Source organism: Candoia aspera, chromosome 15 (genome assembly GCF_035149785.1).
Source record: "Candoia aspera isolate rCanAsp1 chromosome 15, rCanAsp1.hap2, whole genome shotgun sequence".
NCBI lineage: Eukaryota > Metazoa > Chordata > Lepidosauria > Squamata > Boidae > Candoia > Candoia aspera.
Window position 1 is genome coordinate 1857062 of NC_086167.1, and position 15871 is coordinate 1872932.

General features: G+C 47.8%; 1 protein-coding gene across 7 annotated transcripts in view; it reads right to left on the bottom strand.

Annotated features, from left to right (window-relative positions):
• The window catches only part of DEPDC5 (DEP domain containing 5, GATOR1 subcomplex subunit), a 67575-nt gene that overhangs the window by 27497 nt on the left and 24207 nt on the right, over positions 1–15871 (bottom strand). For 6 of the 7 annotated variants that reach the window (XM_063315739.1, XM_063315743.1, XM_063315744.1 and 3 more), the window contains 7 exons: positions 10815–10876; positions 9919–9992; positions 5413–5482; positions 4848–4884; positions 3794–3914; positions 2815–3041; positions 418–624 (listed from right to left, as the gene is read on the bottom strand). In XM_063315739.1, the coding sequence (XP_063171809.1) occupies positions 418–624; positions 2815–3041; positions 3794–3914; positions 4848–4884; positions 5413–5482; positions 9919–9992; positions 10815–10876 (798 nt within the window). The remainder of the gene's footprint in view (positions 1–417; positions 625–2814; positions 3042–3793; positions 3915–4847; positions 4885–5412; positions 5483–9918; positions 9993–10814; positions 10877–15871) is intronic. The other variant, XM_063315742.1, reaches the window with a different exon arrangement.

Below are 15871 nucleotides of genomic sequence, written 5' to 3' on the forward strand. Positions count from 1 at the left end.
CTCCATACTTCCTATCCTTCCTGCCCCCACCTCCAGACTGCTTTGTCATTCTTTTGTTCTTTAAACTTCTCACCTCTTTCCTCCTGAGGTTCTCAACTATGCCTTCTCAGTCTTCCCCTTCCACTAATATGCTGGTATATGATTCAATTTCTCTACATTCCAAAAACACACCCATGTCCTCTTTTCATACTGGTCCTCTCCCTTCAACCCTACCATTCATTCTTGACCCTATCTTCTTGTTTTATTACTTTATTCTATGACAAGAGAAGAAACTCTAACAACAGGACAAAAAGCAAACCAAGCAAAAATTTGTAACAAAACCTTTAAGGTCGGCAGAAGCACCAAAAAAGAAAGTTCCCTATTAGGCATCCATACACACCAAGGAAGTATAATGAAGGCCAAACAAGAATTCCTTACCCACAGGGAAGGTGTGCATCCAACGCCTCCGATTGGACGTGAGTTTCATGGGCATCCGGGAAGGGGCAAAGGGGTTGATCAGTGCCCGCTGCGGTGTGTATCCCCCAGCAGAACGGACGTGCAGCCTAGATTCAGCACTGCCAACATGGAACCTTCCAGGGGCGCTCGAGTCTCGCTGCTGAGACTCCAACATGTTCTCAAGGGGATCTGCGAGGGGAAAAAAGCTTATCTTCAGCAAGAAATTCCTGGCGCTCACAAAGATCTGGCCCTGCTCTGAAGCAAGGCAGGGAAGTCACTTCATGCAGCTCATCTGAGGCACCAGAATGGGACGTGTCAGGGCAGCCACGCTCTAAATAAAACACAGACTCACTTAGAGGGTCTAAGGATTTCTGTCTTTATTAGAATGCATGCAAAGAAAGACGGGAATCCTTATGGGTTGACCGGTTGCCCTGTTTATACTTTGCTGGCGGACGTTGTGCTTCTCCCCCCTCGAGCCAGGACCAGACGGGCGCTTGGGACTGCGGCGCGTCAGCTGATGGGTGATTTCGGCAATCTCTTTTGTCTCTCTGTCTTTATCCAGACCAGGTGCATCTCCTGGGAAGATGTTTTCGATGGGTGTTAAGTCCTGTCTGACGGGTGCTCCTATTATGTTGGAGATTCCTCTATGGATATGGGTGCCTGAGAGATGTGTGAAAGTATCCCCTGGGGAAATGGGGAGGCGTTCTCCTATCTTTTGATGATTGTCAGTCTGGTCTGAGGGGCTTATCCGTTGTGTTGTGGATTCCCTTCTGGATGTGGGTGCTTGGGGGATGTCTGGGTGATTAGGGGATTATGTTTCTCCTTTCCTCTTACCTGATGTGCATGTTCCCCGTTGTGATGCACGTATGCCTTGCAACGGGGAACATGACAGACGTTCCAGTTTGTCTGTGAGGGCTAAAGATAATGCTTCTTTGCAGCTCTTGGTTCCCCAAAGGCCTGCGCCCCATATTATTTGAAAACAGGCTGGGTGGGGCCGGGGGCTCCGGAGGGGGGGGAAAGTCCAGGAAGCCCCCCCCCCCCGGGACATCCCTTGGGGGCCAGTCAGGCAGCGGCTCAGAATGTCTCCACTCTAAGGCCCCCCCGCCTCCTTCCCAGTCACGTGACCCGGAGCAGAGCTCTTGTTCAGGGGCTGGAAAGACCTCCAGGAACCTGTCTCTGCAGACCCTTCCTACTTTTTGCTTGCAGACCTTTACTTAGTTTCTGCGCAGTTAATGCTACCAATGAAAAATGCTCCTGGAATCAGGGAGGCTGGAGCGCTCATTTGCATTTCAGATTCTGCACAGGGCAGGGAACTGCGCTAGGCCCATCCAGTGCAATGATTCTATGGTAAGTATGGATGTTTCTACGTAGCTAAAGTAGTCCATGATGCTTAGTGTTTAACCTTCAGACCCATTCCACGCGTCTACAGCAGAAATCACTTATTCAGGGATATGTGGCCCTGGTCAAACCAGAACCCCAATCTCCCCATGTCAAAGTCCCTCCTTAGTAGTGAAACTTCAGAGGAAGAACGTCAAACGCTACTGCAGAAGACAGTCTGCCCACGTATTTTCCCTGGCTGAGCAGGTGGAGGCAAAAGCTGAAGACACTGTGGAGACAGCACATAAGAACCCACAGAAGGCCCGGGCTGAGAGGCCGGGGGAAGGTCACAGCTTTCCAAGTTTCCAAGAGCAATCCAGAGGAAGAGGAGGCAGCAAAGGCCAGAGGGAGGAGGAGCACATGGACCAAGACAAGGCGAGGAAGGAGCTGCTTCCCAGAAGGAGGAGGTGGTCTCGCTGGTCGGGGTACACAACATGCTCAACCCTAACGCTGCCTTAACAGGGCACAGCTGCTCTCCTCACCGAAGGCGTTCTTCTCAGGGGGATCAACCATGGGATGGCATTACCTGTTGGATTGGCCTGCCCACCGTGTAAGACGAGGGCTGAGTTCCCACCACACCCTGACCCACGCACTGCCCAACCCCACTCACTCTAGTGCACTGGGTCAAACCAATCACTGGGTCTCAAACTGAGGAACATTTCTAGGATAGGGACGGCAACGCACAGAAGTTTTAAGACGGCTGGGATTCTATTTATTTCTGAATTCTGTGTTGGGGAAATGCAAACAGCACGAAGGGAAATGCAAGGGCAAGGTAAACCAGGGTCCGCTTGGAAGAAATCCATGGTTATCCCTGGGTGTTCTGCCTTGTTTCTGAGCGGGTTGTAATCTGCACTGTGGAAATGGGATGTGGAAGAGGCTGGGGGACTGGGGCACCCGGTGTGTTTTTTGAAAGTGAGCAACTATGAAAAGTTTACAAAGCAAATACAAAACAACAAATTCAAAGAAGCGAACGGCTCCGACTTTCCCGGGCCTCGGGCCAACCTCGGGTGCTGGTGTAGCCCAGAGAGCTGCTGACTTCATACTGCAGGTGCAGGTGGGGGCGGGGGATCAGGAGGAAGTCGGAGATCTTCCCCAGGGAGCTGTCATCAGAAGCCTGGCTCCGAACCTCTTCGGGGGGCAAGGGCCGACTCTGCAGGGAGGGGCTGGAGGAGACATCGTAGGAGCCGGAGGTCTTCCAGGGCCGGCTCTCTCTCTCCCGCACAGATCTGCTGTGAAACCCGTAAGGAAGAGTTCACTCAGGGTCAGGATGCCTGCGTGGTGGACGGCCTCCAGGGTTCTGGCGGCGTGCCATCTTACACCACAACATGGATTCGACCTCAGAGATCATCTACGGCTCCCTACCCAACGCAGGATGTTGTGGCTGAATTCCCCAGTTGGCAGCTGTCCACCCTCTGCTTAAATTATCTCCAGCGAAGGGCAGCCGACCAGCTCTCAAGGAAGTCCGTTCCAGAGCTGAACAACTGTTACTGTCAGGATGTTTCTCCTAAAATTTAGAAGAATTCTCTTTCTCCTTGCTCTTCTGCAGGACCACCCTTGCAGTATTTGAAGGCCACAATCTGTCTCCCTCAATCATTTCTAATCTAGACAAATATACCCCGCTGTTCTTCATATGAGTTGGCTTCCGGTCTCCTCATTCTAACCTGCCTCCCCAGACACATCCTGTTGATCGACGTCTGTCTTTATTTAGCATTCAAACCGGAGCCAGTACTCCAAATGGGGCCTGGAGGAGGGCTCAACCTGTGACTCAGACATGACACTTCTGTTGGGACAGTTTTTCAGCAGCAGGCTAGCACAGCAGGCTTCTGTTATCTACTAAGGCATCTCCCTCATTACTGCTCCCCCAATTTAGGACTCTCCTCTCTTACACTGCATCTTTACTTGCTTGTACCCAAATATAAAATTTGGTATTTATCTCTTTTCCCCACTGGAGTCAACTAGGCTTGGCAATAAACATGTTTACCTGAAGGTGGTGCAACGTGGGGCTCTGGAGGGGCCAGGCAGACGGAAAACCTGGGCATCGTATCCGTCATAGTCAACTTGAATGGGAAGAGCGTTCTCGGCCTCTTTAGGCGCTCCCAAAGCTGGAATACAAGCAGACCAAGGCTATGGGCAAACACACACTGAAGCCACTGTCAGCCTAAACATGGACCCCGTGTGGTCCAACCTGGTGGGGGTGGGGTAGATGGGCAGAGAGTCAGATTCCTCCACCTTCTCCAGCTATCCTCTGCCAGACTGGACTCCTTGCCTACCAAAGCCAGCAATGCAGAAACAAAACTCCTTGAGGGTATCCTGGATGGGGCAGAACTCTGTGGCAAAGCCTCAGCAGGACTGAAACTGCAGATGTGGTCTCTCTCTGAGGTCCTGGGAGGCAGTTAACCGGGTCTAGGAGGCTTTCTCACCCTGGGCCAGTGAGGCTGTGCTGGCACACTGGTCCCAATGGGCAGCAGCTCCAGGCTTAACATAGCTTGTATCTGTTATATGCCTTCATTTGCCTAAAATGTGCTGCTGAGTTTCGGTGGTGAGATGTTGGAACACTCCAAGGGGGGCTCAAGAACGGACAGAGGCCCAGCTTGCCCCCCTGCCCTAATCTTTGACATTTCTGTTTTCCTTCAGAACAGCTATTGTGCAAGGCACAGGGTGCCCAATTTTTCTGGGTCCATTTAGATTTTTTTTAAGGCCATAAATACAATCACAAAATGGCTAGTGTGGTAGCAGGGCTAGTCACAATGGAAATACCACCCTGTTTTCTCTTCCATATGGAGAAGACAGGCAGAGGGAAAACAGGAAAGAGGGAGAGACAAAGCGGGAGAGGGAGAAGGAAAGCAAAGTCAGGGAGAAAAGGGGGGGTGAGGAGGAAACAGAATGGGAGGGGGCTTCAGACAATAAAAGCGAGTGGAAAAAATCCCTCCAGTCTCAGCATGATCCTGTCAGCAGCACAATGGGGGCTCTGGACATACAACTGTCATTCTCATCTTTAAAAAAGAACAATACAATCATGTTGAAGAGTTACTCACAAGATTCCCTGCTACTTTTTGCTTTTTCATTCTGTGGCTGAAATTCAACATGCAAAAAACAAAAACTGGAATTAGTCTTAGCAACTCTACAGCAGGCCTGCACAACATGTGGCCTGCCAAGCAGCCACCGGCATTTTCTGAAATAACCAATCCATTGCTGCCAAAAGTCGCTGCTGCCAGGATGGATCCGCCACCCCCACCTAGGTTTTCGCAGCCACCCCTACCCCAAAAGACACGCTGCCAAGTGCCTCTAGCACCACCAGGCCTCGGGGGCACTGCCAGCCCCATAGCTGCTGCCAGGCCATTAGCTGCCCAACAGCTGATTGGCACACCCATTATTTGTGGCCCACAAATAGGTTTAAGGTATTAATCTGGCCCGTCCCCCTCTGCAAGTTGTGCAGGGCTGCTCTAGACAGAGAGAGCTTAAGCTTGTTTTTTTCCCCTTCAACCATTCTAAGGTCTGTGCTGAAAGTACCTAGAGGTGGTTATTCCTGTGGCTCCAAAACTGAGCTGGTGCAGCTCCACTGCTCGGGCTGCACCAAGACTTTTGGGCTAGTCCACTTACCTTCTGGGCTGCCAGCTTGATCCGTGGGGTGAAACTGTTACACCGAAGTTGGCTTTTGGAAGTATAGAAACTATACAGAGAGGGAAGCAGAAAGTGTTGAGGTTTTCCTACTAATAGATTAAGACTGCTATTGTAACAAATCATTTTGGCCAGGTGAAGGGGTTGTATTAGATTGTCTCCTCTCACGTGCTTCATGCAAATAGCCTGGGGGATGGGAGGACCTGCCCGGACTTGTTCTTCACTTCCTCTTTTTCTCTCTGCCGGCATGTAGCAAGCCAGGTAGCTCTCAATGAGAGCTAAGTCCTTTAAATGTTTTGCTTTTGTTTTTGCTTTCTGTAAATAAATTATTTTTTATAGAAATGCTTGGTGTGTGACTTTTGTTGACCTCTCCTGGGCTAAAGGCTTTCCCAGCATCTGCCAACAGGTTATGGGCCCAGTAAAACAGCCCAGTAAAACCCAGAGAGAAAAGAGAGGTCAGCTCCACACCTCGTGCACAATTTAAAGGCAGGTAGCAAAGACCTGTGAAGATTTTCTTTGGAGCCACCTGGAGATTTTCCAGCAATTGCCGGTCTGCAGGACAAAGAAGCTAGCTGAGGTGACTTGCAAAAGAAGGAAGAAGCCATGGCTACCTCCCAGCCCTCAGCGATGCCTCTGGAGCGCCTATCAGAGACCAACTATTTGAATTGGGCCCTGAAGATGGAAATGTATCTTCGCAGAGAGGATCTTTGGCTGCCAATTGGTGAGCAAACCCCCCAAAATCCCAATGCTGAAGGGCTGAGACAGGATGAGCGGGCTAGAGCCACCATTATCTTGGGAGTTGAGGACAATCAGCTAGTCCACGTGCGAGGCATGCAGTCTGCAAAGCAACTTTGGGACGCTTTGAGAGACTTATATGTAAAGGCAACAGCAGGGAGTAAAGTTACTCTGACGAAAAAGCTGTACAGAGCCTACCTTGCAGAAGGAGAAAGCCTTCCTGAGCACCTGCATTATATTCAGCAGCTGTTTGTTGAGTTGCAGGAGAGAGGAATGGAATTTACACCTCTCACAAAATCCTATATCCTCCTGTCCTCACTGAATGAAACGTGGGACACGCTGATTTGTACCCTGGAGGCTATGCCTGAAGCAGATCTCACCCCATCGTATGTTACACAGCGCTTACTCGCTGAATGGGAGAAGAGAGAGGAAAGATCCCCCCCCATCTCTTCTGGAAAGCTGCAAGACCAGAAAATGAGGGAAAAGAAGGGAAAGGAACCTGAGGCCACAGCACTAGCAAGCCAGCGATGCTTCACTTGTGGTTCAGCTGGACATTTGCAAAGAGACTGTGCCATGAGACCCAAGAGTAGAAAGACAGAGCAGAAGAACACAAGGGCAACACAGAAGAAGGCTCTTCAGACAACCCAAATTGCACAGGTTGCTGAGAAGGGTAATTCTGATGTATGGGTGTTAGATTCTGGGGCCAATTGTCATTTATGTAATTGTAAAAGCTCTTTTGTGTCACTGTCTAAAACTAAAAGACAAAGTGTATCTTTGGCTGATGGGTCTGTGACCAAAATTATGGGACAAGGTGACTTGTATTTATCCTGCTTAGGAGAAACTGTAAAAGGTGTGTTGTATGTGCCAAATTTACAATCAAACCTTTTATCTGTGGCACAATTGGCTGCAACAGGGTATATCATAACATTTAAGAAAAATGGTTGTGAGATACGTAAAAATGGGAAATTGTGTGCTACTGGTATGTTAAAAGACTCCTTGTACATTGTGCAAAATGCAAGGAAGCCAAGCTGCAAGGCTGCAGTTGGCAACACACCATATCATGACCAATGTGTACACCTGATGCACAGGAGATTTGGTCATGCTAATATCAAGTATATAGCACAAATGCCACAGCTGTGTGCTGACCTAAAGATAAAACCCTGTGATAAATACTTAGATTGTGTAGTTTGCAAAGAATGCAAAACACTAAAAGCTCCTGTGAGTAAGCACAGTGACAGAGTTACAACTAGACCTTTGGAAATTGTACACTCTGACATTATTGGTCCTTTTGCTCCAAGTCTTGGACAAGCAAGGTATGCAATGACCATCATTGATGATTTCTCAAGATACACATTTATCTACATCTTAAAACATAAAGATGAGGCATTTGAGAAATTTAAAAGTTTTGTGACATGGGCAAATGGAAAATTCCCTAGGCCTGTATCTGCACTCCAATGTGATAGAGGAGGAGAATACCTTTCTCACAAATTCAGAAGGTTCCTAGTGGAAAAAGGGATAGAACAAATTCTTTCTAACCCGTACACCCCTCAGCAAAATGGTGTTGCTGAAAGAAAGGGCAGAACCTTGCAAAATGCGATGGAATGCATGTTAAAAGATTCACGATTATGTTTTACGTTCTGGGGAGAAGCTTTATCGACTGCTTGTTATGTACAGAACAGGTTGTATAACTCTATGATTCAGGACACTCCATTCCATTTGTTTTATGGTGTGAAACCAAAGGTAAGCCATCTTAGAGTGTTTGGTAGCACTGCATGGGTTCACATTCCAAAACAGCAGAGAAGGAAAGGAGGCCCCACAACAAAGAAAGCCATCTTTGTTGGCTATGAACAAAGCCAGAGGAGCTACAGGTTCATAATGGGAGAGAAATTAATAATTAGCAAAAGCGCTTCTTTTGCTGAACAAAACTGGGGGAGATTAAATTCTAGCTCTCCAGTTGAACTGACCACCACAAGAGAACAGCAAGGACTTGCTGATGGTGATCTTTTGCCTGATGAGGACATTAAACCAGAAAAGCAAACTGAAGATCTGTCTGATGAGACAGATGCTTCTCAGGAAAGTGATAGGAGTCAAAATTTAAGCCCTGTATTACCTCGCAGATCTCAGAGGAGTAATAAAGGCGTTCCTCCATCACGTTTTCAGGCTGAAACAGTAAAGGCTTTTCACATATTCACAGAACCTGAGTCTTTAGAACAAGTGAATGCTTTACCACCTGAGATTGCACAAAATTGGCATTCTGCCATGCAACAGGAATTAGCATCCTTGAAAGAAAATAAAACATGGAAACTGGTAAATCTACCTCCCAATGAACGCTGTCTGGGTTGTAGGTGGGTTTTCAAACTGAAAAGGGATGCTGATGGCAAAATCCAAAAATATAAAGCAAGGTTGGTTGAAAAAGGGTTCACTCAAAGGAAAGATTTAGACTTTGACAAGACTTTTGCACCAGTTACTAAAGGTGAATCAATTAGATTACTGTTAAAAGTTGCTGCACTCAAGGGAATGTCAGTTAACCACTATGACATTCAAACTGCATTTCTCTATGGTGATTTAGACCACAGATTATACATGCAGCAACCCCCTGGCTATGAAAAAGGGGAGAATCTATTCTGACTGGGGAGCAGATGTCAGTGACAGAAAATCCACTTCTGGGATTTTAATTCAATTTGCTGGATCTAGCTTAGGCTGGCATTCTAGAAAACAAACACTTGTTGCTCTTTCCACTGCAGAAGCAGAGTTTTATTCTCTAACACAAACCTGTAATGAGGTTACATGGTTTAAACATTTGTTAAAAGACATAGGCATGGAAGTGAACCAGCCTATAACTGTTTATGAGGATAATCAAGCTTGCATTGCTATGGCAAAATCTGAAGCCTGCAGAAGTAGAACAAAACATATCGATATTAGATATCAATATATCAAAGATATGATAAGCAAAGGAGAAATAATGTTAAAATATTGTGAATCAAAAGACATGATTGCTGATATTTTAACCAAACCTCTTCCGGTACCAAGACACAAAGAGTTGTCAGAGAAGATTGGTTTGCAACTTAATCTATAGTGTAAAAAGGGGAGTGTTGAGGTTTTCCTACTAATAGATTAAGACTGCTATTGTAACAAATCATTTTGGCCAGGTGAAGGGGTTGTATTAGATTGTCTCCTCTCACGTGCTTCATGCAAATAGCCTGGGGGATGGGAGGACCTGCCCGGACTTGTTCTTCACTTCCTCTTTTTCTCTCTGCCGGCATGTAGCAAGCCAGGTAGCTCTCAATGAGAGCTAAGTCCTTTAAATGTTTTGCTTTTGTTTTTGCTTTCTGTAAATAAATTATTTTTTATAGAAATGCTTGGTGTGTGACTTTTGTTGACCTCTCCTGGGCTAAAGGCTTTCCCAGCATCTGCCAACAGAAAGATCAGGCAAAAGCACAAGAGGTTAAGGAAAATACCTGAAGAAGTATCTTTTCTGGAAGAAGAAAAAAAAGGTGACCAGAAAGTAAATGATCCAAAACAAAATATGTATTATCGGTTTCACCTCTCCCCCAAATCCACTTTCTGCATCCTAAGCAGAAAAGCGACGAGGCAAACCTCGGATCAGGAGATACTGGCGGGCCTTTAGAGAGCCAAGGGGACTCCCTTGGCCTGTCTTCCGGATCCGAAGCCACAAAGGGGAGACGGTCCCACATGGACACTGCCTGCTCCCCTCTGAGCCCAGCTGCAGTGGTTTGGATTTCAGAGGAGTACCTGTGGTTGATCCAGTGGGGTATATTGTAGTCGTCCCCTAAGCGAGAATCTCCAGAACTGCAGCGATTGTGTAGCTGAGAAGAGGTGAGAAGGGGAAACCAAGAATCACACAGCTGCGAGGGGTCTGGAGGACCAGAAGAGAGATGCTGCAGGCAAGGAATTAATCCAGAGATACTGACCCTCAGTAACCTGCAGCCCTTGGAATACTGAATATTGTTGGACCACAATAGTCCCAATCGCATTGGTGCCAGCCGAGACTGATAGGAGATGAACACAAATTCAGAAGGGCTCAAGGTGGCTTGCCCCAAGTTTGAAGGAACGCTGTTCCTCGCCCTCAATGCCACAGAAAGTGCTCAGAAGCAAACTGAAAACAAACAGGCCTCTGCCAGTGAGGAAGATGTATCTGCAAATGCTGAGGACCCAGGTCCTTCTCTCGGGCTCCTCTTTCCTGCCTCCGTGCCAGTCTTGTCCTCCTCCCTCTGATCCTGAGCCCTCACGCAGACACCACATGCCTTCAAGCAGAGGGGCAGGGGGTCCAACAAGGCCTTCAACCCAAAGGGCTGGCAAGTTCCATTTCCTTCCCCTCCTTAACCAATTTATTGAGGAGGAAGAAAACCCGCCATAGAAGCAGCAGCAGCAGCAACAGAAGAAAACCAAAGAAAGAAGGATTGAAGGTAGATGGGCAATATCTGCAGCCCCATCCTGCTTGCATGAATGTCAGGTATGGTAGAAGCACAACTGTACAGGCACATTTTAAAAATTTCATTCAGAAGCTTTATTCTGGCAGAGGAACTGGGTGGCCATGCTGGCGAGAGAGCCAGTATGCCACAGCCAACACTTGGCATTGGTGGGTGGGTGGAAGCTGAAGGAGATGGGCCAAGCCAAGAGGGCCTTACCTTAAAAAGGGGCACTGCGTGGAGGGGCTGCTCTCCCATGCACACCAAATCTACCCCAATCCCTGCAAAGAGAAGGGGGTAGGTGGGAAAAGGAGAGAAACTTTGTCAGCTAAATTACCGGCACTAAAGAACTGGATCAAAGTGGTTCAGCTTTAAAGTCTTTGAATCACATCAAAACCTCGTGACCCCTGAAAAAGCATCAGGCTTTGGGGCCAAGAGGAACCAGCGTTCCCACGAGGACCTCATGTGTGAAAACACTCTCTTGTTCTGCATGGAGGAAGCCACCTGGGCTGTCTTTCAAAGCATGCAGGGAAAATTCTCTGTTACAATTAGGAAGAGGGAAGGGAGTATCCAACTTCACAAGTCTCCACCCACAATGAAAAGCCTTCATTCTGCTGATAGTATACGATCCTCATGTCTTTGATAGATGTCTCATAAGCAAGCAAGCAAACAAACAAGGCATTTATTTCACTTTATGTTACTGATCATAAGACCTGACTTTCAAAGGACCAACTCTCAGCCCTTACTCACAGTGCAGATGGAAATAGGCTACCAATGACTACTCACAGTCAACAAGTCAATAATGACGTATTAAGGATGTGCAGATCTGAGGAAAGCTCTTCCGCCACCCTGTGCCTGCCAGCACCTTACAGGAGCAGAGCCTTTTCCTCGGACTGCAGAATAGCGATGTGGCCCAAGGAGCACCATTCACCTCTGAATTCTGGAGGCTCCGACAGCACGTCTGCCCCCAATCGGAAGCGCCTTGTCACGGCCCGTCACAACCTCTTCAAACAAGCACGTATTTTCCTGGGATCACACATCTAGCCTGCTGTAAAATTCTGACCCAGCTGACTCAATAAGGTTCTGACTCATGCCCCCAGACAAAATGCAATTTCAGATTTACTGATGATGTGTGCAGATTAAAGCAAAGAGCCATGGGTAAAAACCATTCCCACACAGGCTATCACAGACACGCCAGGACCCCCTTCGCAGTCCATCCCCCCTTCCCTCAACAGTTCAGCATTCCAGCTCGCTCATCTCCGCCTGGTATGACCTGGACCCCACCATTCGACAAAACGTATCTCTTCCTCACCCTCAGCATCTCTCCCCCTCTGTAATGATTGCCTATTCTAGAACACCATCAGACTCATGAGCAGGATCACAAAGATATCTGATTTATTAAAGAATAGTATGCAGGATCACAAAGAAAGCTGAGAATGAAAAAAGCGCGCCAAATGCAAACTAAAAACCCTCGGTACAAATGAGATCCCTCCCCCCATAGAATCTTCCCAGGCTCACAATCCCAGGTGCTCCTAACAGCTTCTGATGGTCTGCGGGAAAAGTCCTGGAGCAGAGCACATAACCCAAACACATTCCACTGAAATGAACACAGATACAGAGCTTGGCACAAGGTTTCACAGCAGTTCCCTCCCAAACAGGAACGTGCGTCAGCGCCATGGCATGTGAAACATTACGATGTACAGTGCAAATTGAAACAGTGAACATGACATACTGCCCCCCCAAAAGAAAGAAAACACTAAGCGGCAGGCTTCAAAGGGTAAGCCAAGTGGAAACGGTTAACTAAATCAGGAGCATTAACGTGGCGAGCAGGCACCCATTCAGGATGAGGAAAGTGTTTCCAGCAGATGAGGTACTGGAGGGTGCCTCGAAGCTTGCGAGAATCAACAACCTCCTTGACCTCAAAGTGCTGTTGGCCGTCAGTCATGATCGGAGCAGGAGGAGGAGGTTGGGGATGCCAGTGGGAAGAGTGGTGGACAGGCTTGAGCAGGCTGCAATGGAAAACAGGGTGCAAGCGTTTCAAATTGTGAGGCAGGTCCAATTTAACAGTAACTGGATTGATAAGACCAACAATAGGGAAAGGATCAATGAACTTGGGAGCAAGTTTTTTAGAGGGTTGTGGGGACTTGATGAATTTGGTAGATAGATATTTTGAAATTGTGTTGCAAAGAATGACGTTTATTGACTTGAAATCTGTAAGCAGCCTGGGCATCAGCCAAAGCCTGTTGAATCACCGGCCAGGAATCAGAAAGCTTAACAGCCCAGTCAGAGGCAGAACAGGATTGGGGAGGGGGTTGTGGCAGCTCAGGGATGGGAACAAAGTCATGACCAGAAACCACACGAAAAGGGGGTTGCCTGGTACTTTGATGGACAGCATTGTCGTAAGCCACTTCAGTAAAAGGCAGCAAGTCCATCCAATTGTCCTGATGGTAGTTAATGTATGCTCTAAGGAATTGTTCAAGGGCGTAGTTCAAAATCTCAGTAGATCCGTCAGTCTGAGGATGGGATGACGTGGACAGTGCCTGTTTGGTGCCAATCAATTTTAAAAATGATTTCCAAAACTGGGAAGTAAACTGTGTCCCGCGGTCGCTGACCAAACAGGAGGGGCTACCGTGGAGATGGTAGATGTGGATGAGAAATAGGCAGGCCAATTGCGGGGCCGACAGGATGGACACACATGGAATGAAATGGGCTTGTTTGTAGAAAAAATCTTTTACAACCCAGATGACAGTTTTCTTCTGACTGGGAGGTAGATCCAGAATAAAATCCATAGAAATCTCATCCCAGGGACGGGATGGGCTGGCCACTGGCTGTAGAAGCCCCTGTGGTTTCCCTCCTTTTTGCTTTGACATGGCACAAACAGGACAGGAAGCAACATAGTATTTTACATCCCGCCTTAAGGTTGGCCACCAAAATTGACGCCTAACCAAATGCAAGGTCTTGACAAAACCAGTGTCCAGCAAGTTTGTCATCATGGGAACGCAAAACATCAGCCCTTAAAGCTTCAGGAACATAAAGGCGGTGTTCCACTCACGCCAGACCATTTTCAAAAGAAACATTGTCTCTATTAGCTAGCAAGCATCAGATTTCAGTGCCTGGAGAAAGTCCTTCTGTAACTGACAAGGAACTTGCACTTTCTGCTTCCCACACTGGGCTGGGGGTGGGGATGCCTGTGCACGGGTCTGGCTCCGGGTGACAGCAACTAAGCCCAGTTGTGGTTCAGTGAGAACAGTCCCAACCACATCTGCTACTTGGTCAAGGTCCTGAGGTAAACGTGACAAAGCATCGGCCAGAAAGTTTTTCTTTCCTGGAATAAACTTTAATTGGAAGTTAAAGCAACTGAAAAATTGAGCCCAGTGAATTTGTTTAGGACTGAGACGCCGGGGGGTGCGCAGGGCTTCCAAATTCCTGTGATCGGTCCAAACCTCGAAAGGGCATTTAGCGCCTTCCAGGAGATGACGCCAGGCTTCCAAAGCGACTTTTACAGCAAAAGCCTCCTTTTCCCAAACATGCCACCGGCGTTCAGTTTCAGAAAATTTTCTGGACAAATAAGTGCAGGGTTTTAAGTGATTTTCAGAATCTCTGTGTAACAATATAGCCCCAACTGAGGAGTCAGAAGCATCAACTTGGACCACAAAGGGGCATTCAGGATCAGGGTGCTGTAGAATAGGCTCAGCAGTAAAGAGGGTTTTTTAACTTCTCAAATGCTGCCTGGCATTCAGGCGTCCAATTCAGCACTGCCCCAGGGTTTTTTACTTTGTGTGTCTCCCCCAAGCCCTTGGTACGGAGTAAATCAGTGAGGGGCAAAGCAATCTCAGCGGACCCCTGGATAAATTGGCAGTAGTAATTACTGAACCCAAGGAAATCTTGCAATTGCCTCCGGGTGCGGGGACGTTCCCAACTTAAAATCGCCTGAATTTTTGCAGGGTCCATTTCAATGCCCTTGTCAGACACCCTATAGCTCAGATAGTCAAGTTGAGTCTTGTGAAACTCACATTTGGAAAGCTTGGCATAAAGCTTGGCATCTCTAAGCTTGCTTCCCACCTGTTTGAGGAGGCGCTCATGTTCCTCCTCGGTTTCAGTGTAAATGAGAACATCGTCTAAATAAACTAGGACTCCTTTAAACAAATGATCATGTAATACTTCATTAATCAATTGCATGAAGACTCCGGGTGCCCCTGCCAACCCAAAAGGGAGGACTTTGTACTGAAATGAACCCAGTGGACAATTAAAAGCGGTTTTCCACTCATCTCCAGCTCGTATGTGGATGTGGAAATAGGCTTCACGAAGATTGAGCTTGGAGAAAATCTTGCCCTTAGACAAGTGAGCTAACATGTCCTTCATGAGCGGAAGAGGGTACTTGTTGAAAATTGAGATGGAATTTAACCCCCCATAGTCCGTACAGAGTCGAAGCATGCCATCTTTGTTTTCCCGGAATAGCACAGGGGCCCCAACTAGGGAATTTGCAGGTTCAATAAACCCCCTTGCCAGATCTTTGTCAATAAAGTCCCGTAATGCCTCAAGCTCCTTCTGAGTCATTGGATAAATTTTCGGCTTGGGCAATTGAGCGTTGGGAACTAACTCTATTGCACAGTCAATTTTCCGATGGGGGGGTAGCTGATCTGCTTCCATTTCCCCAAAGACATCTGCAAAGTCTTGGTATTGATCGGGCAAGCCTTCTAAACGTGCCAAACTAGGGCGCGGCGTGGCAATTGCAGCCCTTCCAACCCCCGCACTTGAAGCTCTCTCCGCAGTAGGGGCTTGGTAAAACCCATCCTTAAAAGTCAGAGTTCTGTGTTCCCAATTTATATGTGGGCTTCGATAGGTCAACCAGGGAATCCCCAGAATTGCCAAGGGGTTGCCAACAGGTGCCACTACAAATTTTAAAGTCTCACGGTGGCTGCCCATTTGCATTGCGACAGTTCCAGTGAAATGGGTTGCTGCCCCCCCCCCCACCGTTGAACCATCCAACTGTGTGAAGATCAAAGGCTGCTGGAGCAGGAAGCTAGGCAGGTCCAAAGCAGCAACCAGATCAGGGTGAATCAGACACCTGGAACACCCAGAGTCAACTAAAGCCCAGACCTCCGTAGTCTTTGTGCAGGAGCCCAATTTCACTTTTACTGCTAAAGTGGGACAGTCAGCACTCACCATAGCATCCTCGCGCCCATCCTCCCCCACCTGCCCGCAGGCGCTCTTCATGGCAGGTGGCTGGCATTTCCCGCCAGCTCCTTAGAGTCATCTTCAGCCTCTCCTGAGAA